At 41.3% G+C, this 22209-nt stretch overlaps 1 protein-coding gene across 2 annotated transcripts in view; it reads left to right on the top strand.

Annotated features, from left to right (window-relative positions):
- The first annotated feature begins 7434 nt into the window (after positions 1 to 7434).
- The window catches only part of LOC132824968 (protein Wnt-7b), an 86679-nt gene continuing 71904 nt past the window's right edge, over positions 7435 to 22209 (top strand). Inside the window, exons 1-2 of one of the 2 annotated variants that reach the window (XM_060839894.1) lie at positions 7435 to 8075; positions 16288 to 16514. In XM_060839894.1, the coding sequence (XP_060695877.1) occupies positions 8005 to 8075; positions 16288 to 16514 (298 nt within the window). In that variant the 5' untranslated portion in view covers positions 7435 to 8004. Of the gene's footprint in view, positions 8076 to 9350; positions 9374 to 16287; positions 16515 to 22209 lie in introns of those variants that run through there. The other variant, XM_060839896.1, reaches the window with a different exon arrangement.

Raw genomic sequence — 22209 nt, 5'->3', positions numbered from 1 at the left:
TAATCTCATTTACTAGCACATGGCTTGAATATTACAACATGCCAAGTGCTCCTTCAGATAGTTCTAAAAAGCTGTGAGGCAACCTGGCTATACCACCCTCCCAGGCAACACGTTCCAGAACATCATCCCCCTCTGGGTAAAGAAGCTTTTCTTCGTGTCCCCTCCAAAACCTCCTTCCCTTCACCTTGAACCCATGTCCCCTCGTGACTGACCCTTCAAATAAGCTGCTCCTTATCCATTCTATCTATGTCTCTCATAATCTTGTACACCGTTTTCAGATTGTCCCTTAGTCTTCTCTGCTCCAACGAAAACAACAAAGCTTATCCTACCTTTCTTTATAATTTAAATTTTCATTCCCAGAGAGCATCCTGGTGAATCTTCTCTGCATTCCTTGCAGAGCAATCACATCATTGCTGTAATATGGCAGCCAGTAGTATAGCAAAGTGTGCAAAGGACACTGAAAGGCTGCAGAGGGATATAAATAGGTTAAATGAGTGGCCAACAGTCTGGCAAATTGAGTGCAATGTTGGTAAATGTGAGATTATTCCCTTGGTACAAATATCAGCAAAGTGGATTTTTTATTTAAATGGTGAAAAATTGCAGCATACTGCTACAAAGAGGGGATTGGGTGTCCTTGTGCATGAATAACAAAAAGTTGGATTGCGGGTGCAGCAGGTAATTAAGAATGCAAATGGATTATTGTTCTTCATTGCTAGAGGGATGGAATTTAAAATTGGCTAGTTATGCTGCAGCTGGTTAGGATGCTGATGAGGATGTATCTGACATATTGTGTACATTTTTGGTCTCCTTCCATGAGAAAGGATGTGCTACACTCGAGGGGGTGCAGAGGTGGTTCGCTAGGTTGATTCTGGAGTTGAGAGGGTTGGTTTATAAGTAGCGATTGAGTAGACTGGGGCTATGCTCATTGGAATCAGAAGAATGAGACAGATCTTATTTACAATTATGAAGCGAAGCAAGGAAGTGGTTTCCACTGGTGGGTAAAACTACAACTAGGGGGCATAGCCTCAAAATAAGGGGAAGCAGATTTACAACTGAGTTGAGGAGGAACTTCTTCACCCAGAGGGATGTGAATCTGTGGAATTCCCTGCCCAGTGAAGTAGTTGAGGGTACCTCATTGAATGTTTTAAGGCAAAGATAGATTTTAGAACAGTAGAGAAATAAAGGGTTATGTTGAACTAGTGGAGAGGTGGAGCTGAGTTCATGAAAAGATCAATCATGATCTTATTGAATGGTGGAGCAAGCTCAACAGGTCAGGTAGCCTAGTCCTGCTCCTGTTTCTTCTGAGCAGAACTGCACACATTCCTCTGGCTGTGGTCCCATCAAAGTTCAACACAATTCCATTAAGACTTCTCTGTAAATGTAAATGTAATTTACATTTTGTAAATGTAATAGAACACAGAGCTAGAAAAATCTTATTTCCACACAAGAATGCTAAAAACTATGGAATTTCATTTCCAATGCTAATAACTGAGACAAAAACTATGTCAATAATCAATATTAAGTTAGCTAAATGGGTAAAGGAAGATGAATTGAAGGGAAATGAGAACTTGGTGGGTAGTTATTATCATAATTATTTTTGCAATTCAAGGGTAACCAAAACAGTTGGTGAATGATCAGTTTCCTTGCCGTTACTTCCATTAATTTCTTTAATGAGATATTAAACTGAGCCCCTTTCTGACTGCTTCAATTGATGAATGTTGTTGTTATCAAAGGAGGATTAGAAAAATCTTCTTTATTTGAATGAAACCAACATGACCAAAAAACAAATTAGCTATTCATTGATCTAGTTGCTATTTATGGAAGTTAATTGTTCAGAATTTGTCATCTGTGTTGTACACATAAAAATAGAAAATGTACTTTGGGTGGCCCAGTGGCTCAGTGGTTAACCCTGCTGTCTCCAAGTGCCAGGGACTCAGGTTTGATTCTGGACTTGTGTGACTATTTGTGTGGAGTTTGCACATTCTTCCTGTGTCTGTGTGAGTTTCCTCTGGATGCTCCAGTTTCCTCCCACAGTCCAAAGATGTGCAGGTCCGGTGAATTAGACATGTTAGAATTGCCCATAGTGTTCAGGGATATGTAGGTTAGGTGCATTAGTCAAAGGGTAAATATAGGAAAGTAAGGTAGGGGAGTAGATCTTGGTGGGTTACTCTTCAGAAGATCAGTGTGCACTTATTGGCCTGAAGGACCTGTTTCCACTTTGCGGGAATTCTATGATGATTCTACTTGCTTGAGCAGCATTTTGGAGAATATTTTGAAGAAATGTGGCCCTGGTTTAAACATAAACTGCTTGTTGCTAGCCAACATATCTTAATTTTGCTAAAGCTATAAAACCAATTGCAGATTCCTTACAGTGTGGAAGCAGGCCATTCAGCTGTTTGAGTCAACACTAATCCTCCTAAGAGCTCCTGCCCAATCCCCATGACCCTACATTTCCTATGATTAATCCACCTAGCCCACATCCCTCCCTGGACACCCCAAAAGACAAAGGAATACCTCAACAACTGATTTTGAACAACTTTGAAGTGCTAAAATAGCTGATTGAGTGGTTTCATAACTCAAAGTGAATAAATTAAATAGGCATAACAACTTTAATGCAGGCATTTGCTGTCATGAAGAATTTTCTGTGAAATCATATAACCAATCGGTTACCTCTAACAGTGCCTGCACTGCGTAAATATTAAAAACTTTTCGTCAGCACTGAAGTAAGACGAGTTTACGTTATTGAGTTCAAAGCTAATATCTAATTGATAAGGAAAATTATTAATCCAAGTGCTTCTGAAGGAGCCAGAGGGACTATTAACATGTGTTATGGAGATATAGCTGGGAGCCACTGTTGCTGCTGATAGTAATAGATAGAAGTAAAGTGACAAGTGAAATTCCTTGGATGTAACCCATTTGTACACCGGCGAATCACTGATTCCTCAACTTTCAGTGAAAGATTTGCATTTTCCACAGTGCTTTTCACGAGCATCAGTTATCGCAATGCACTTTACAGGTAATGTTGGAATGTAGGAAGCAGTGCAGTTCACTTGTACAGAAACTGCAATTTTGAAAGAATCAGTTTTTTTGGATTGTTGATTGAGGGTCAAAATACTGGTCATTTGGTCATGGCCAAACTGGTCATGACCAACTTCCTGGGTCATTTTTGAAATGATGCTTTGGAATCTTTAGAAAGCATGGAAGACAGCAGAGCTGGCCTCAGTTTAAACTTTTCTCTGAACGATCTGATAATGTAGTACTGGATAGCCAGACACGCTTTTTGTTGTTATTGTTTATTAAACTCCCGGCGTGTGACTAATTTGTTTGTAGTTTTGAGGCGGGCGTGCTGGCACCTGAGAAAGGGCTGACAGATCAGAGAGCAGACAGCGACGGTAAACATGCTCTCACGCTGACAGTGAAGCTTCAACTGGAAGCTGCCGCGAGTTAAGTCCGCTCTAAAGAAGTATCAATAAAAAAAGTCACGTTAGCTATTCAATAATTTGCTTGCTAGATGGCAGTATTAACCTACAATTAGATTTATCTTTAGCTCGAACTTGCGACGCACAAAAAAAAGTCGCTGCAATGATGTTCTCTCACCACAGGGGGGTGCGACTTCCCCTTAACTCCCAGAAACTCAAAACGCTGTTGCTGGAGTGTTATGGGAAATTAGATCCTTAGATGCATGTTATATCTGAGCAAACAACTGATCTGTCACAGCCAGTTGGACGGGTCAATTATTTTTCATTTCAAAAATGTCATTTAAGAATGTTTGTAGTTTTTTTCCGCCTCGGTTTAGAGAAGACCTTTCCCTCAGACTCTCAGCAAGTTTAAGGACTTTCGATTAGGCCGAAACAAAGAGTCTGGTCCTTCGGATCTAGTAATTTCTTTAAGTCCAAACACACATAGAAATATCCCTTCACTGAATAATGAATCCAATTAAGCTGGAAAAGAAATGGAAGACAGTGACAAAAATTAAACTAAGACAATTTCACATCATGATTAGATTCCCAACACTGTGGAAACAGGCCCTTTGGCCAAACCAACCCTCCGAAGAGTAACCCACTCCCCTCTAGTGCACCTAACACTATGTGGCCAATTCACCTGGCCTATGAGAGGAAACCACAGCGCCCGGAGGAAACCCTCACAGACACAGGGAGAATGTGCAACCTCCACACAGACAGTCGCCCGAGGCTGGAATCGAACCTGGGACCACGGTGCTCTGAGGCAGCATTGCTCACCACTGAGCACCGTGAATGAATGCATGTTAAATGAATCAATTATTCAGAGTGTGGAAAGACATAGCGGTCCCCAAAAAAATCTGATTCTGGTGTCCCAATAGTGACCACAACAATTACAACATGAGGTGGGGGCGGTATAGGCTGGGGTCACCAATAGTTGATTTGGTGATGGGTTAGAAAAGGAGATGACATGACCAGTCAGGGGTAGAGGGCAAAAAAAAGGGAATGGTGAGATAATAGAAGGCGTAAGAGCACTGAAATGAAAAGGTAGAGAAATTATAAATCTGTATTGGGGGCTGGAGGGAAATGACCAGAATGATGCAAAAAACGATCGAGGTAAACTGATAACTGCTGAAAATAAAGGTTGAAAGTGAGAGGTAGACCAAACATAGACGAATATTTAAGTAAAAGAAACGGTAACTACTTTAAAAACAAATGTAAACATGAGGCGGTGAAAAATATGTGCGGCCTAACTTCTTATTGTATCTCCAGGATAAAATACTAGATATGCATTACAGGTTCCGTTTGATCAACAATTTACGATAACAGGTAGTGATGGTGCGATATTTTTACCACGATCAGATACACATTGCTTGAAGGAATGATTGAAAACTCAGGCAGAATCTGGGAGTTGCTGGAGTAGTGATTTCAGACAACATCCACACAGAGATACACACATACAGGAAAGGTTTCAAAAACAGATCCACCAACATGCGCAAATACACACATGTACACAAATATGCATAGATTCAAATAGACAAAGACATACACATCAAAAAAGATACATTTTTACAAAGTTAGAAATCACACAACACCAGGTTATAGTCCAACAGGTTTATTTGGAAGCATTAGCTTTTGGAGCGCTGCTCCTACATCAGGTGATTGTGGAGCACAAAACCATAAGACACAGAGTCTTATCAAAAGATTACAGTGTCATGCAACTGAAATGATATATTGAACAAATCTGGATTGTTGTTCAGTCTTTCATCTTTTAGAATAGGTTGCAGGTTTCTGTTCATTAATATGTAAATCCCAGAGCTTCTTTTAAGTTACCTTCTCGAGATAACTTAAGGTTTTATAACAAAAGGTGACATCTCAACTCAGACAATGCATTAAAGATAAGATCAGAATCTGTCTGTATCTCAATTGAATCAGACTGGTTCTATTTCCAAAGTGGAATGTACAAAATCTTACATATATTGACTGCCTCCAGACTGTGCATTTTTGAGTAAATTAGAATGCATCTGCAAATATAATTCTGCAAATACAAATCCACCCCGTAGACTTATATGTGTGTGTGCATGCGTGAGGGAGGGTGAGGGAGCGAGAGAGTGAAAGTGTGTGAGAGAAAAGAAAATAATGTAGTGGGGTCACCTGTAATGTGACATGAACCCAAGACCCCTGATTGAGGCCATCCCCATGGGGACCGAACTTGGCTATCAGCCTCTGCTGGGCCACTTTGCGTTGTTGGCTGCCCCGAAGCTCACCTTGGAGGATGGTTACCCTAAGATCCAAGGCCGAATGTCCCTGACCGCTGAAGTGTCCCCAGTCTGGTGATTGTTACACAGTGTCCACTCATCGGTTGTTGTAGCGTCTGCTTGGGATACAGACAGACTCTAAGTTCACACCTTTAATGCTTAGTGTGAGCTGAGAGGTCACCTTTTGTTATAAAAACCTTAAGTTGTCTGGAGAAGGTGACTTAAACGTAGTTCTGGGAATTACATATTAATGAACAGAAACCCGCAACCCATTCTAAAAGATGAAATAATTAATATAATTTCAGGTTTGTTCAATTTATCATTTCAGTTACATGACACTGTAAACTGTTGATATAAATTCTGTGTCTTATGGTTTTGTGCTCCACAACCACCTGATGAAGGAGCAGCGCTCCAAAAGCTAGTGCTTCCATTTAACCTGTTGGACTACAACCTGGTGTTGTGTGATTTTTAACTTTGTCCACCCTAGTTCAACACCAGCTCCTCCACATCATGGCTACACATATACACATCACATAAATACATACACATGCACACATATACAAACAAACAAATGCATACACATCCGCACAGACATACAGACGTATGCAGGTACACACATGTCCACATAGAGATACAGATAGTCACGCGTAAAAAGAAAGTGGTTCTCATAATCTTTTATCTTTGTGCATGGTCAATCTATTTTAATATGTTATTGTACAGTTTTCCCTGGGCAATTGGCATTGTTTACTCCCAAGTGGAAATTAGTTCGTTGTTCGTATGTTGGGAAGCAATTTGTGTGTCAGCACTCAGGATAACCGCAGATAATGTGTGGCTGTAGTCAGACCTACACCTTTTATTAGACAATCAACCTAACAGGCTGCACCATCTTTGGCACTCTCACAACTCCCTTCGTGAAACCATTCAAGAATGGCATATAGCAAACACATGGAGTCTGTCACCATCTGCATCTGCACCGGATAGCTGACGTTTGGACAGCAATAGCGACCTCCTTTTAAACGCTCAGAAAAAAACAATGTTGTGTGATTCTGAGCAGTATCTGCTCCAATTCATCTCGGCTATGCCCCGTGAAAGCAAATTGGGTTATCTTGTTAAAGACGCCACAAACGTGTTTACCACCAGCATAGTGCCCTCCTCATTTTTCTCTCCGAGATGCCTGGACAGGAAAATTCAAACTGAAGTTAATGGAAAAATAATCAAATTTAGACTAGGTCAAATTTACATTTGATTAATTAAAAATACGGAGCCCCGCCCCCTCCCGGCTTGCATAAATCACATTGGCACAAACTGTAGAATTTTACACATGAAATGCGTGTAAAACTTTATGGTATACATACAATGTCTTCCCGTCTCTACTTATATCTGCTGTAAAGATGTGGCTTTGAAATGTCAGATCTCGGGTTGCTGTTCTCGACAATGGAGCTACAGAGATAAAGCTGCGTCTTCTACCGCGTATACATTTTTTTAAAAAAGGGGAGTGCTTGCTTCAATGTGTTAAATTTAAAAAAAAGGGACAGATGACAGCGTTAAGAATCACATTCTTATTGAATAGCGTTTGTCTCACACAACCTGTCACATCCTATCTTTTTACTTGGCAGCGAAGGGGTTTCCAAATAAAAGTAACACGTGCTTTCACGAGCTATGGGCAGCAGCTTGCTTCGACACCGTTTTCCTATCTTGATTTATTAGAGGCGTATCTCTCTGTCTGCATCTCTCTCATTTCGCTCCTTTGTGACGAGCGTGTCGCTCTGCAGTAACCTATATCAGCAGGTAAATGGATCTCGCCAGGCGGAGGTCGATGTGAACAAGCGACGAGATATTTTAAACCCATTCCAACTGAGGATTGTCTCCAAGAAACCCCCCACCCCACCCCTCCCTCCCCAGACGATTCAAAAAGATTCTAGGTAGCTGAGGACTGGAGAATTCGGGACAAGTAACAACACATGCAATGCAATGTCTGAGCAGACCTGGAATAACCCGCTGGTGTCCTCTCTTGGTTACACTGTGGAGTCAGTCTGTTTCCCTCTCTTTATGTGAACTGAATACAAATGGAGAAGAGATCCACATGGAATTGGAAGGATCTGAGTGTCCCATCATTGCTACTGCGCGAGAGAGCAGGTTGTGCAGTGATTTGAGACTGGCCCCACCGCTGAAACTGGATTGCCTATTCTGAGAGTTGGAGTGTGTGTATGTGTGTTTGCGTGGCGGGGTGTTTAATTTCAACAGTATCGCACAATTTAGGCTTTCCGGCGAAGCCCTGACTCCAGAACATGCACAGGAACTTCCGACGGTGGATCCTATATGTCTTCCTCTGCCTGGGTTTCATCTATGTCAAGTTAGGGTGAGTAAAGAAATCAGAATTTTGTTGAAATTTTCAGAAATCTGGAAATTTCAACAAAACAGAAAACAATTAGAGCGAAATAGTTCGAAATCCTGTAATGTGCAGACGGGTGTGATTTCTGCAAACTATATATACATTCTGGGTCTCATGACTGAGGTGACTGAGTGACACCCGTGTAAAAGAGACTTTTATTTGTTCCCCTTAAATATGACGCGAGCCACCGAATGAGCTTGTACAGCATCGCTTTCAAAACATCATATTTTTTAAAAATGAATCACACGATAAGAGATCTCTCGCAGTCGGTTTCCAAATCATAGCGAATGTACAGGCCTGGGCAGAACCGTTGATGCTATCCATCATATATACGTGTTGAAATTATTTGACAACTGGTTTGTCTGCCCTCCTCTGATGCAACAGATTGGAGAGAAAAAAAAATCCAGTTTTACCCGGGGAGAAGCGCGAGCAGAATTTAAACAAAAAAAATAGGCCGAATTTGTAGAAATGTGTTGACTTGCTGACACCTGCTATTCAGTGATCAGGCTTTATTACTGTCAAGCAGAGGTTTTAACTCAATACACAGGTTGTGCGTTTATGAATATTTGCCAACTTGCCTGCCTCTGTGCCCTTATTAGTTGCAAGGCTGAGTTGTATTTCCACATTCCTCAGCACTAACCCAACAGTCCCGGTTTGTTAGAATGCGCTGCTACCTGTTATCCCCTCTGAACTCAAATACTTTTGGCGCTGCATAGTTGTGGGATTTTGGATGAGGAATGCACAACTTTTTTTTCCCCCGACTGTGCTAAATCTTGTAAAGAGATGACGATGCCTCTGGGATTTGGAGGGGTGCAGTCCGAGGACAGGGATGGAGGAAGGAGGGGATGGGGGGGGGGGTGAAATAGGTGTCCTGTTAGCTCCCTAAGAATTCACATCGAGTGGAAACACTGCGAGGAGGCAAGCAATTAAACACACACAGTGTAACGACCCAATTCATGATCAGAACAAAAACCTCCCAATTCCCACTGAAAGCCACGCTCTAGATCCCAGGGGAATGTTTGGATTTGGGAGATTAGTTCAAACTTTGTCGAGCCACCGCCACGCCTCTTCGCTAACCTGGAGAGCACAGGCTCTCTTCTGTTGGTAAACCAAGCCTTGTTCAGGAACAGCTCCGAAGTTACCTGGATTAGGCGGAATGATACGAGCGGAGCCGGTCGGAGTTGGATTTGCAGGAAATTCGACTGGAAAGCTACGTGGTCAGGCGAGGCAGCGGCGGATCTGGGTGGATGTTGCGGCGTTAACAGGTGTATGCTCCGAGGGGAACCGTTTGCAGACAGGCAAAGCCCAGAGTGCGGAGAAAGAGCTGACATTTGTGGAATTGATGTGATTATTGTAGGATTGAGACCCTCTCATTTACCTCCTTAGAGGCGTTCTTTTAGCGGGTGGGGGGAAATATTCAGCCCAGTTTAAAGTTTTGGGCGGTGCATTCCAATGCACCGTAAGTAGCATATCCTGAGTTCACACTTTCAGTCAGAGAGTCACTTAAAGATATGGGTTGAAATATTTCCCCCGGATGGTGACGTCCATGTTACCTACAGCGACACTCGAAGTTTAGTCGGATAATGTGACCCAATAGCTGCCCAGAAGTTATGTTCAAAGCAGACGAGCTTCCCATGTTGGTTGCTTTCTGAAGTTGAATGTACACAAATGGGTCTTTATACAACACGCCATTTTTGTTAGAAATCACTGGCGATACCACACGAATGTCCAAATTATGGCGCCCCGAGAATGTCGCTCTAAATCTATGCTGGCGTGTACTCGATATATACAGTGCACAGAAACCCGGGAGCAGACGCGAGTCAGGAAACTTTAGTTAAGTGTACTGTCATATTTAGAGAGGGACTAGTTTCCCACTCGGTTCATTCATTGAGGTCTATCTCTTAAACGGAAATGTAACCCTCCTGATACTGCTCTCCTCGGGTAAGTTTATATTTTCATTGGCCGATATCATCCTGTTCGTTTAACAGGGTCCATTCTACCAGCAGCAGCCATTCCGTACACACAAACTGCAAAGAGACTATCAGAAAGTTCTCAGAAAGGATGGGATTTTTGCCTTTTAACGAATACCATGTAGGGAATGTATTCAGGTATCGCTCCCAACTCGTTTTAAAAACAAAACGAATCCTCACATCAAAAAACAATTAACATCTTATTTTAAAAATCTTTACTTTCTAGATTTTGGTCAAAATTTGAGACGTGAAAATGTCTGACCCTTAAAAGTATCCATTTTCTGTATCAAACTTCCAGCATCCCTGCCATTTTTCTAACGGATTTCGACCAAAACAAAACAACTTTTGAACCCAGTCAAAGCGGATGGCTCACTGCAGGAACACGCGGGTTACTATATGAAATAATTGACAGACTATGTCTTCCCCCCACCCCCTCCCCTCCCATCCACCCCTTCGTCTCTCCCCGTCCCCATCTCATTTTCTAACCAAGTAGCTGACGGGACATAAACCAGCTTTAGCAGTTCTAGTCGCGTTGACTTTCGAACGAATAGCCTTATTCTCAGGAATACTCAATTCTTGGGATAATTGGTCATGAATCAAGCTGCTTTTCAAGCACGGTCTTTCCGGAGGAACTTTGTTGGACTGTCTTAAAAGTGGCTGAAATCAGTAAATATGAAAATGTTGCTTAAAACTATTTATTGGTCATAATGAACCCAAATTAATTATTTCAGTATTTGACAAGAGATCAGTGAAACTAAGCAGATTAAACTCGCAATTAGGTTAGATTCTCCGACTACCTTAGGTGCACCTCAAACAATTGTACACAAAGCTCACTGTCTCCCTCATGCAGGTGTTTCACTCTGGGCACTGCCTGTAAAGCGTCGATCATTTACAAACTGTAAAGTGACTTTAATGGGCTTCATTGTTGTAGGTAATGGATAGCAAGGTCCTAGAGGTAATGCTAGCTAGTTCTGAGAAGGTGCAACAATGAAAATAGTTTCAACCATGTTGCAATATTATTCAGTAATATGTTACTTGCCTAGTTTCTAAGAGACAATCAAATTAAAGATACTGTACGTGTTAAATCCAGCTGCAATCACACCTGGGCGAAAGTAATTCCAGAAATTGTGCCTCAAATCCCCAAGGCTTACTAACAACAAGAACGAACTGGAAGATACGAGTTATTTGGAAACAAAACAAACGTTCCTCTAATGAGCAGTTGAGGGAGTAGTTGTACCTCAAAGTTCTATTCGGCGTTGGATGAACGTGGTGTAAAGGAGCAGATTCCTTGTCTATTAGACCAGGTGTTGAACTGCAGTAGCAACTTCCGGTCGGCCCAGAAAAAAATATGTATCTATATTACAGACTGACAACAGATTGCAAGAGCATCTATCAATTGTGACCTCGTAACCTCAAGGGCAGTAAATTAACGATTGAGTCAGTGCAGTGAATTAAGCAATCACTAAAGTACTCTTCATCTTGGTGCCCTACCCAAGCCACGACTTTTATCGTTATGTCAACATCATTGTATATAACCTGTCACCATTTAAGTAGCTATTATTTTAATGGTACAGTGTGCATTTCCATCATTTGTATTTTTAGTATTGTCCAGAGTTGGCTTTACACCAGAGTGAAACTTTAATTAGTTAAAGTGTCCACATCATGCTGGATGATACCAACAACTATCGTTCCTCTCCATTCATACTGCAGTTAGTCTCTCTGAACGAATAGTAACGAACAGTGCTACCTTTCCAGCACCCCCACGCACCGAAACATTCCATAGGAGACGAACACTGCCTTCACACATCAGACTAAAATAGTGTTCGAGTTATACTAGTCACACATAAAACTTCACCATTCGACATTTTAACTGCAAAACTTGATCTTCACTAATCCACGCCAATCCATCACTCGAGATAAATAGTATCGTGTAATTTCGCAAGGACGGGGTATCACTATGAGAAGTGCACCGTTAGATCACAAGTTTGCTTTTACATGTGTGTTCCCGCCGTGTCTCGTCCTGACGGGAGAAGCGCGGAATGCTCAACTTAAATGTTGTCCCAATGCTGGTTTAGAATAAAACATTCGTGAACTGTCCATTTTTTAAAAATCATTTTTCCCCCTCATCAACCACTTCGGAAGCGCTATGACACACTTCTAGAGCAGGTGGGACTTGAATCCGGATCTCCCACTTCGAGGGGAGCGATGTACCACATTGTGGTAACAAAACATTGTACCACAAGAGTTGTCAATAATCCAATACCATTAAAAACGTAACCATATTCTGCTAATTTTCATTTAAATGTTAAAATTGGCTCCCTCTCCTCATTCCTGATGAAGGGCTCTGGCCCGAAACGTCGAATTTCCTGTTCCTTGGATGCTGCCTGACCTGCTGTGCTTTAAGCAGCAACATATTTTCAGCTCTGATCTCCAGCATCTGCAGACCTCATTTTTTTACTCCGTGCCAGTTGGGCTAAGACAACATGACCACCCTCTCAAAATGACCTCCGAATTTTAATTGGTTCAGATCAACCCTTTCAAATCATCCAACCACGGTACCCCGTGCAAAAACTTGATTGAAACCCGCACGGGAGCTCGGGAAAACAATAAGATATCGCAGGTGTGGAGAGTAACATCCCGAAACCCCTCATTTTACCAGATACCGCGGATAACTGTACTGTGTTTCGGTACAAAGTCAAGTATGAAGTGTTAGAGCAGAATCTGATCAATAAAGCTTGTTAAATTTTCACTCAGAACACCTCCGGTCTCGCATATTGAGATGTTTCTTCTAAGTCTTGGTTGGTTCGTGCTAGACTCCAGACTAGGGGGTTTGGACTGGACTGCGGGATGGGCTGTTCTTGGGTCTTTTTGGCTGCACTGGAGTCTTGGTTCTAGTCAGAAGGGCTTAAAATCATTCTTCACTACCGAATAACTTTGCGCATTTCAGCTTAATCCTGTCCCAATATCTAATTTTGAGTGTTTGGAAAATGCGGACACTACCTCCGGCTCTGAATGCTTTAGGCAGTTTAAACAGCGTATGCTGTTCTGTTTCTGTCACAACTCCCACCTCCCAGCACCGCGCTGAAGTTAGAAAGCCCACTGTGTGAAACCACAATTGGCGGGCACTGCCCCGAACCCAGCCAAGTTAAAACCTCACGTTCCGGGTTATTTTGAATCAACCTGCTGAACTCTCTTCTGAAAACTCCGTAGCAGAAGTGGTTTCGGGTCCAAGAGGGAGGCGTCACCACTGCCCCTCATGTGCAGGGTTATACTGAGTTTTTGCATCGCCTTTAGGGCGATGCGGCGTTATGGTGATGCAATGGTCCAGTCCAAGAGAACAAGGCATTCTTTGGGCAAGGCAAGGGAACGAATGCTGACGAAGCTAGATTGGTGAGGCAGGGCCGTGACACCAACCCCTTAATATTTGATATATTCGCAAAAATATTTAAGTTGACAAAATCCTTGGGCGGTATATCACCTTTTTAGCGCCAAGGTTTCAACCAGGTGTGTAGGCCCTTCCGAGTCCAAGGCCTACTTGCCCCAGGGGTGTCACAATGTGCCTGAACAGATTGATTTTCTAATATCTACAATCATCTATCTCTTAATATTGGGCTTCCGCTTAGCTGATAGCAAGACGACTGGAATAACTAGGGGTGCTGCCCAGGGAACCCAATATTAACAGCAGAACGTTCACGTCATTCTTTAAAAGGTCGTGGTAACTTTTTAATATCACTACCTTACAATGAAGCAATTCAAACAGGTCCTATATCACTTCAGTTACACTGCTAAAATGACATTTTTACAGAAAGAAAACATTAAAATAAGCTCTCGTCCTCTCGGCTCTCCCTGCTTGGCACTGGTTAACCTAAACACTGACTAAAGATACATGCTCTCCTTCCAAAACCATCCTTTCAAATTAAAAGATGAAGTTTATATTTCATAGAAGTGCTCCCCTGCCCCTAACAGCAACAATATTTTGCCAGTTCTTAATAACTTAATAATTCTTCAGAACTCAGCAGGTCTGGAAGGGCCTGGAGTTCTGAAGAATGGTCAGGAACGTTAACACTGTATTTCTCTCTGCACCGATGCTGCCACACCTGCTGAGCTTCTCCAGCATCCTCGGTGCTTGTTTGGCCAGTCCTTGTCCTGAAGGATTATTTTGTGGGTCGTGAGCTCTTTATCTCCAAATGACTACACGTTCTGATGGCCTCACCACCCATTGTATAAATGATATATGCACGATTTAGTGTACTCCCCACGTGAAACTGCGACTGTAATACCTACAAGTGTTGGCGCTACTGTATATGCCTACACCAGGAGTACTGAGTCTCCAGGACCTGGATTACGTTCACCTAAGGCTATCAGTACAGTCAGTGGAAAATGGTTCAAACATGATAATATTTTGTGTTTTGAAAATCAGTCGTATTATCAATTCTATGCAGTAAAATTAAGACAAATTTCACATCGTAAGGCTTCTTGTCCCATAACTGGCCTTTTACTGATCACCGGATATCCAAGACGGTCAAATCAATGTACGCCTCATGTAATCGTGCGTGGATGGATTTACATAGAAGTTACATTCTTAAGGCTCTGTTTTATTTTACGAAGATATGTTGAATTTAATATTACCGACCAAACGAGGTACTTGAATAAGATTAGGATGCCATGTCAAAGGGAGGATGACCTGTTGTTTTGGAAAAAAAAATCTTTAAAATAACGTGTGACTATTTAAATGAAACCCTCCACATTGCAGCGTCCAAAATAACATTACTGAACCCAATGAAAGTGGTTGCCTCTTTATACATGGCTAGTTTCGTTGTATTGTATCCTGGACCCATGGCTAATCACTAATTTCCCTTTAAAATGTGAGGAAGCTGTGTATGGAAGTTGCCTAACTGTCTATCAGCAGATCTGAGTAATTTTCATTGTCATGTTTGCCCCATTGTGATTTGAAACGGAGTGGGCGGATTGCAGTGGCTGGGATTAGCCCTGTCTGCCCAATTGCAACAGGCGGTCTCCTGAGAGCAGATGAACTCTCACAAAACACTCAACCATTCGAACCGCAACTCCGAACAACTGCAAACCCCTGCTCCGTCATGAAAGAGAGGCAAAAACACCAGCTTAGCGTCAAGACACCGGACAGGACTAACTACCGAGGACTTAAACAAAGACCCAGCGCAAAATTAGCATCTAGCATTCTTATTCTAATAAAACAAACAAATCGAGTAGGAGCTGCCGCAAACAGCGAACATGATCATCTTTATATCCCGCAGTGTGCTGCTATCAGTTTATTACCCGCAAATGTTTCTTATCCTCACCAGCGGAAGTTACCTGTAAGTCAGACAACCTTTTCTTTTAATGATTTAAGATTGTTGGCGATTTAAATCGTACCTTCAGAGTTTGGCTTGGAAATGCTAATACTCGGGTTGGTGGGGTTGGGGGGGGGGGGGGGTGTTCCAATTGCATTGTTTCTGTCTCTGGATCTTTCTCGGACGCCCGGGTGTATTTATTTACCTGTATATTCACGCTGCGGTACTCACACCGCCAGCTGGTCAATTGGTTGCCTCTCCCTTCCACTTTCAGTGTAGATGGCGAATTGCCATTTACTGTGGACTGGGGAAGAGGGAATGGCGAAAAGCACAGGGCGCTGGTGGACGGGGAGGGGTTGGCACAGCACCGGACTCCTCTCCAGGTACAGTACAGTGCACTGGAAAGTCCGGCTCACTTTCTGAGCCTGCCTTCAATCTCTCGCCCCTCCCTCTCTGTGTTCCCAATCTCACTCTCCATTTCATCCGGTTAAACTTAATCCCACATGTTTTCTCTCTCTCTCTCTCTCTGTAGCCTAATTACATATTAACCCAAATCCTTCAGAAGATCTCTGGGTTTTTTTCTCCCTCTCTCTTTCAAGGGAAGCAGACAGAACGCGAACTCCCGGGGACGGCAGTGAATGGTGGGGACGTGCTCTCTAGTTTAACCCGTTCCTGTAACAGGATCACTTCAATGTCAACCTTTCCGTAGATTTACGTCCAATGCAACACAATGACCGTCTGTTCGGAAGTGCAACTCAGCCAAGTCACCGGTTTGGGAACACAGGCGATAGGATTTTGCCTGGGGATCGCCTTAAGTTAATAGACGCGATTTGACTGGAATCGCTGCTCGGGCCGTCAGTTTTGTGTGATCTGATTGATTCTTTTTGATCTCTGTTTCAGAGCTTTGTCCTCAGTGGTGGCCTTGGGAGCGAATATCATCTGCAACAAGATCCCAGGACTGGCACCCCGGCAGCGGGCGATCTGTCAGAGCCGCCCGGATGCCATCATCGTGATCGGGGAAGGGGCACAAATGGGCATCAACGAGTGTCAGTACCAGTTCAGGCACGGCCGCTGGAACTGCTCGGCACTGGGAGAGAAAACAGTCTTCGGACAGGAGCTCAGAGTGGGTGAGTCACAGCAAAATAGATCAAGTGCAGCTCTCTGGGAAATGCGTTGTTTCAGGACAGACTAGGGGGCAGCGTTGGAGATGAAAGCCCAGGGTGCTGTGACCCCCTAGAGAGCAGGCCGATCTGAAGAAGCGACCCTTTTGACTATTGGCTACAAAGCACACACCGATTTCTCAGCTTTTTTGGGATTCATTTCAAACTCTGTCTCGGCGTTGTATTGCTGATGTTGTCATCAAAGTTCTACTTTAGCACTAATATTGCAGACTATGATTTACATGCACGATACCCACTATAAGAGTACCTGTTAATCTCTTTCTCAGTCTGATGCCGTTTGAATGCCCCAGATTTGGTGTGGTCACAGGGTGAGAATTGGGAGGGGTGGTTGAAGCCCTAAGAAAGTAAACAGTCATCTTTTTACCCGCTGAGGTTGTAGCAGCAATCGGGCCTCAGTGGACAGATCACACTCCTAGCTACCTTCTTCCCAGCCCCATTCCCTCCCATTTATCTCTCCATCCCGGAGGCTCCCTGCCTCATTCCTGATAAAGGGCTTCTGCCTGAAACGTGGATTTTCCTTCTCCTCGGATGCTGCCTGACCTGCTGTGCTTTTCCAGCACCACTCTAATCTAGACTCTGACCCCCAGCATCTACAGTCCTCACTTTCGACTAGATGGTTAAGCTATGCCTGAGGTCAGAAAAAAAACCGCAAGTATTTAAAGTGACCATGGCTGTCAAAGCTGCATCCGAGCTGCATGGTCACCATTGCCGTCTTAGACCTTGTGATCCCCAAATCCTATCCACTTCTCATTGATTGGGAAGCCCTACAATATAGAATTGAACATTACGTTAGTATTATTAGCATGATGCTCAGGCAATACACTCAAATGAATGACACTTCAGTGACAACATATACCTACCTCTTAACAAGAATGGGCTAATATTTTAGTTGTAGGAATCAGTCTTGGGTATTTTCCTTCTGATGTTGTCAAAATAATTCTTAGGCTTCCGTCTGCATGACTTCAAAGATACAGCATATCAAATACCACATTTACTTTGAACAAGCTTAAACTACTCATTGTACTGAGGCAAGCTAATTTTTCAATAGGGCAATTCAGAAATGTAAAAATACAGGTAGAATAATAGAGCACCAAAAGCAGTTTACAACACCTTCATCTAATATTAGTGTTTAAAGACTACATGTCTCCCAGTTGCTTCCAATAAACTTTCAGAATCTTAAATTTTGGTCCAAATATGTAACAACCTGCTAAAAGAGTCCAGTACTCTGTATGTCAGCACTGTGCCAAATTGCATATTCTTTTATACCTTTAATTAGTCTGAAAACTGGATATCAATTACCATGATCATAAGAAAAACACAACTCCCACAATCTTAAATTACAATATAAGATAATCCATCAAATATTAATATCTCGGCTCTGAGCTGTTGTCACACTTTAGCTTGATATTATCACATTAGACCAATGATGTAAACACTTATTTCAGATACCAATCCCATAATATGCTTATTACAAATAAACCTCTGTACGCTTAAAACACTGGCTTGTACAATTTAATATTACTGAGGACAAGCTTTAATTTTAATATAACGATTCCTATACTACAGGTAGGTATCCCACATTTTCCTGCCATGATCTATCGGGATTGTTACTTACATCAATATAACTGCCAAAGCATTAGTAAAAGCTGGGAGTTTTTCAAGTTTCACTAGCATCAGGTGTAATTAGGCAAGGTGATCTTATATAGAATACTTCTTATATAGTGTTATATAGAATACAACACAATCATGTGTTGCTTTTGCAAACAGCAACATGTTTGATACAATACAAAACTTTCATCTCTTCCAATTTGTTTCCACTTGTGTATTTCCCCCTACATCGTGATTTGATTGCCATGAAATGCATTCCACAGTGTGCTTCATTTGTATGATGAAAGCAATCTTTACAATTACTGACTATTGTATCCTATTCTGACTTTTGTTGATGAGGTTGTCATGGGTTAAATGTGCCCTTGACTGAATCAACACAATGTGACTAACATCAATATTTAATTTCTGATCAACAAAGAGAATAAATCTTACAGGAATCTTGTTTGCTTTATAACAGAACAATATCATATTACATTTTCTTCAAATGTACAATTGTTCTAAAAGAAATGTAGAGAATAACTTCATGCAAAACTATTTCTTGACAAAGTTGCAATGGCCATACTATTTTGATGGGAACATCACTACAATTGAAAAGTGTCTGCTTAAAGTCACCAGTACATATAAATGCAATTACTAGAGTAAGATAACATTTAGAGTTTGAAGTGAATAAACATTCCCTGTAATATAAACAATATAAATATCGAAAAGATAAAAAATTACAGTTTTAATTCTGGAGCAAAGATGATAGTTGGGGATGGGTGATGAATATAAATTTGTTTGCTGTTCAGATTTATGGTGTCACCATATATTTCTTATATTTAATATTCAGTGGACGTTTTAGTAATAACTTTGCCAGAAATTAAATGTGAACAATGATAATACACAAATAAAAAATTGTCAGATGTGCTGCATGTCCAGAAAACCAACACTTCTGGTTACTTTGTACAGCCTCAGTCTGACAGTATGCCTCCACTAGTAGGAATTAACTTCCACCAAAGTTATGTTCATGAGCTACACTGTGTGAAATAAAGGTTGCATGTTGCATATTAATGTTATTCTTCAGTTCCATTTCACAAGACTGAGCAACTTGGATGTCAGCAGTAAGCATTGACAGGAATGAAATGTTTGTTTGCTGTGTCTGCAGAATAAAGCTGTGTAATTGCTTAAACTCATTAAAGAAACATTCCAAAAAAAAAAATAACTATTGCATCAGAAACATTTCTATATTAGGCAAGCACATCAAAGCAGATTGCTCAAACCAGTGCAAAACCAGCCTCATAGACTCATAAATTGATGTGAATGCAGAACAAATATTCTAATATATTCACCATAGAAACAGTCCCTTTGAAAGATATATAGTGGAATAAAGCCAGATTATGGATCACATTCCAAATTTTTGCCACAGATACATCCTGCAATTAATTCAAGATATTTACCCACTGAGTTGAAACTGCCACCTTTCAGAGGCAGAGTACCTAAACATCCAAGCCTTAGCCTCAGCCCCAACATCCCCAAGTAACTTTTGCTGTTCAGCAGGGACATCAGACAATGACACTTCCACTGCTTCAATGCAAGACAAGAATCCAACATTTCATGTTTACTGATTACCTTTTGTAAAGTTAAATATTTTAAATACACGTGAAAGGCCATTGCCTCACATATGATGTCTTTAAAGGGAAAGTGTAGGAAGATATATTTCCATGTCTCTCAGTGTTAGCCTCAGTACATTTTAATTAAACATACATACTTACTGAATAAAGGTTAACTTCTTTATATTTGGAGCAGATTCCTGCTTGTTGTCATTTCAGTTGATGATGCCATGGTGATGATGTCCATTAACTCTGAAATGTGGAAAAATTACACAGACAGCTGTTTCTCTGCAGACTTAACACATCATTCAGGAGAGCTTTACCTTTATTTTTCTCACAACGAATGTAAGCAGCATGGTGTCATTAGACTAAATGGTGGCAGGTGGAGTCTTGTTTCTAACATTAAAAAATTAATATTTTATAAGCATTTGAATTTATAATAGAAATACATAAAATGAAATATTAACATGGAAAATTGCATAGTTCTCATTTCCCTTCAGTAGCATTCAGGCTTTCTGAAATTGATCTAAAGAATGTACCATCAGGAGTCACATGCTTAGAATAAACAGAATCTCCAGTTCAGTCACACCACTGATGATGAGCTTCAAGTTATTTTGCTCATTTAAAGTGACAAGAGATCAAATACACTCATGAAAGAACAGCTTTGTCTCACCATCAATGACAAAATATCCTCAAGGTAGTGTTAGCCAGGAATTTCTACTTGTGTTCTTTGCAATCAGTGTCTGTACAATAGGACATTTATCTGATTATAAAGATGAATGGAAAATCTGTAACACTTTGACACATGGCAAGAAGTATCTTGGGAATGTCCAGCTAAAGGCCGTATATGATAGTTTCTTTTTGCTTGTGTTACTCAATCCACAGAGCCCAAAGTTCTCAACAAATTGGTAGTCCATTTTACATCGCTACTGTATTTTATTTCCATTCTCAGAAGAGATGTACAAAAGGGAAACTTGAAATATAAACAGAAAATACTGGTACATTCAGCAGTCAGGAAGCAAGTGTAGGAATGAGGAATGCAGGGTTAACGTTTCACGGTGATTACCTAGGAAACATTTGATCTACAAAACCTATAATAAAGTTATTCCACCCCTCCCCACCCCCAAATACCACTTACAGGTAATCTTGCTGTTATTCCCTTGCTGATCTGATATATCCCTTTAAGTCTTCTGCTCAGACACTCCCTGTGAGAAAATGGTATAAGTAGATCCTGAGGTCAATGTAATTGAATTAGTGAGGGATGTTTGCTGACTACAAAATGCCTAAAATATCCCAACCCCAAGTCAGAAAAAAAACAACCTTTCTTTCCCTTCTTTATGCTTTTGATTTTTTTGATGTACAATGTCTCAAAAGTAATGGATCCACTTAACTTTGAGAGAATTAAATAGCTGATTTATAGCTCTCCCTCTTATCTTCCTTGCAAATACCACATCTCCAACTTTTCTTCACTGAACCCAAATCTTGGATGTGTTGTCTCTCAAATCTGTGCTCAACATTTCTGTAATTCCATGAGTGAATTCAACCAGTCTGATTTCTCCTTCACAAAGTACTAAAGTTGCTTTTGTCAAAGTAACAACTGTCATCCAATGAAAGGCAAACTAATCACTTTCATCCTTCGGAATCAATTTGTAGTCTTTGATACAGTAAATAGCACACCATTCTTTTCTAGTGCCTCTTCATTATCATCCAACTAAGTGAGACTTCACTGGCCAGATTCCATTGTTATCCATCTAGTCCAAGACAGAATACTACCTTAAAATGAATGATTTCTCTTCCTAGATCATATTGTTACATCTGGTGTCCCCCAAGGATCTAAACTCCAAACCTTCCTATTTCTCAACTGCACAATATTATCCAAATATATAAGAGGTATGCAGAATATAGAAGACATTGTGGGAGACACCAAAATTGGAGGTGTAGTGGAGAGCAAAAAAGGTTACCTCAAAGTACAATGAGATCTTGATCAGATGGGCCAATCGGTAGAGGAGCGGCAGATGGATTTAAGTTTAGGTAAATGTGAGGTGCTGCATTTTAGAAAGGCAAATCGGGAGACAACTTAATGGTAAGGTCCTGGGGAGTGTTGCTGAACAAAGAGGCCTTGGAGTTCATAGCTCCTTGAAAGTGAAGTTGCAGGTAGATAGGATAGTGAAGACGGTGCTTGATTTTGTTGGTGGGTACATTGAGTGAGCATAGGAGCCAAAAAATGTGGTGCTGGAAAAGCAGCATATGAGGAGCAGGAGAGTTGACGTTTTGAGCACAAGCTCTTCATCATTTTTTCTCTGCATTGAGTATATGAGTTCTGAGGTCATGTTGCGGTTGTAGAAGACATTGGCTAGGCCACTATTGGAATACTGCATGCAATTTTAGTCTCCCTGCTGGATGTTGTGAAACTTGAAAGGGTTCAGAAAAGATTTGCAAGGATG

Source organism: Hemiscyllium ocellatum, chromosome 19 (assembly GCF_020745735.1).
Source record: "Hemiscyllium ocellatum isolate sHemOce1 chromosome 19, sHemOce1.pat.X.cur, whole genome shotgun sequence".
Taxonomy (NCBI): Eukaryota; Metazoa; Chordata; class Chondrichthyes; order Orectolobiformes; family Hemiscylliidae; genus Hemiscyllium; species Hemiscyllium ocellatum.
This window is presented reverse-complemented; position numbering and strand designations above follow the sequence as displayed.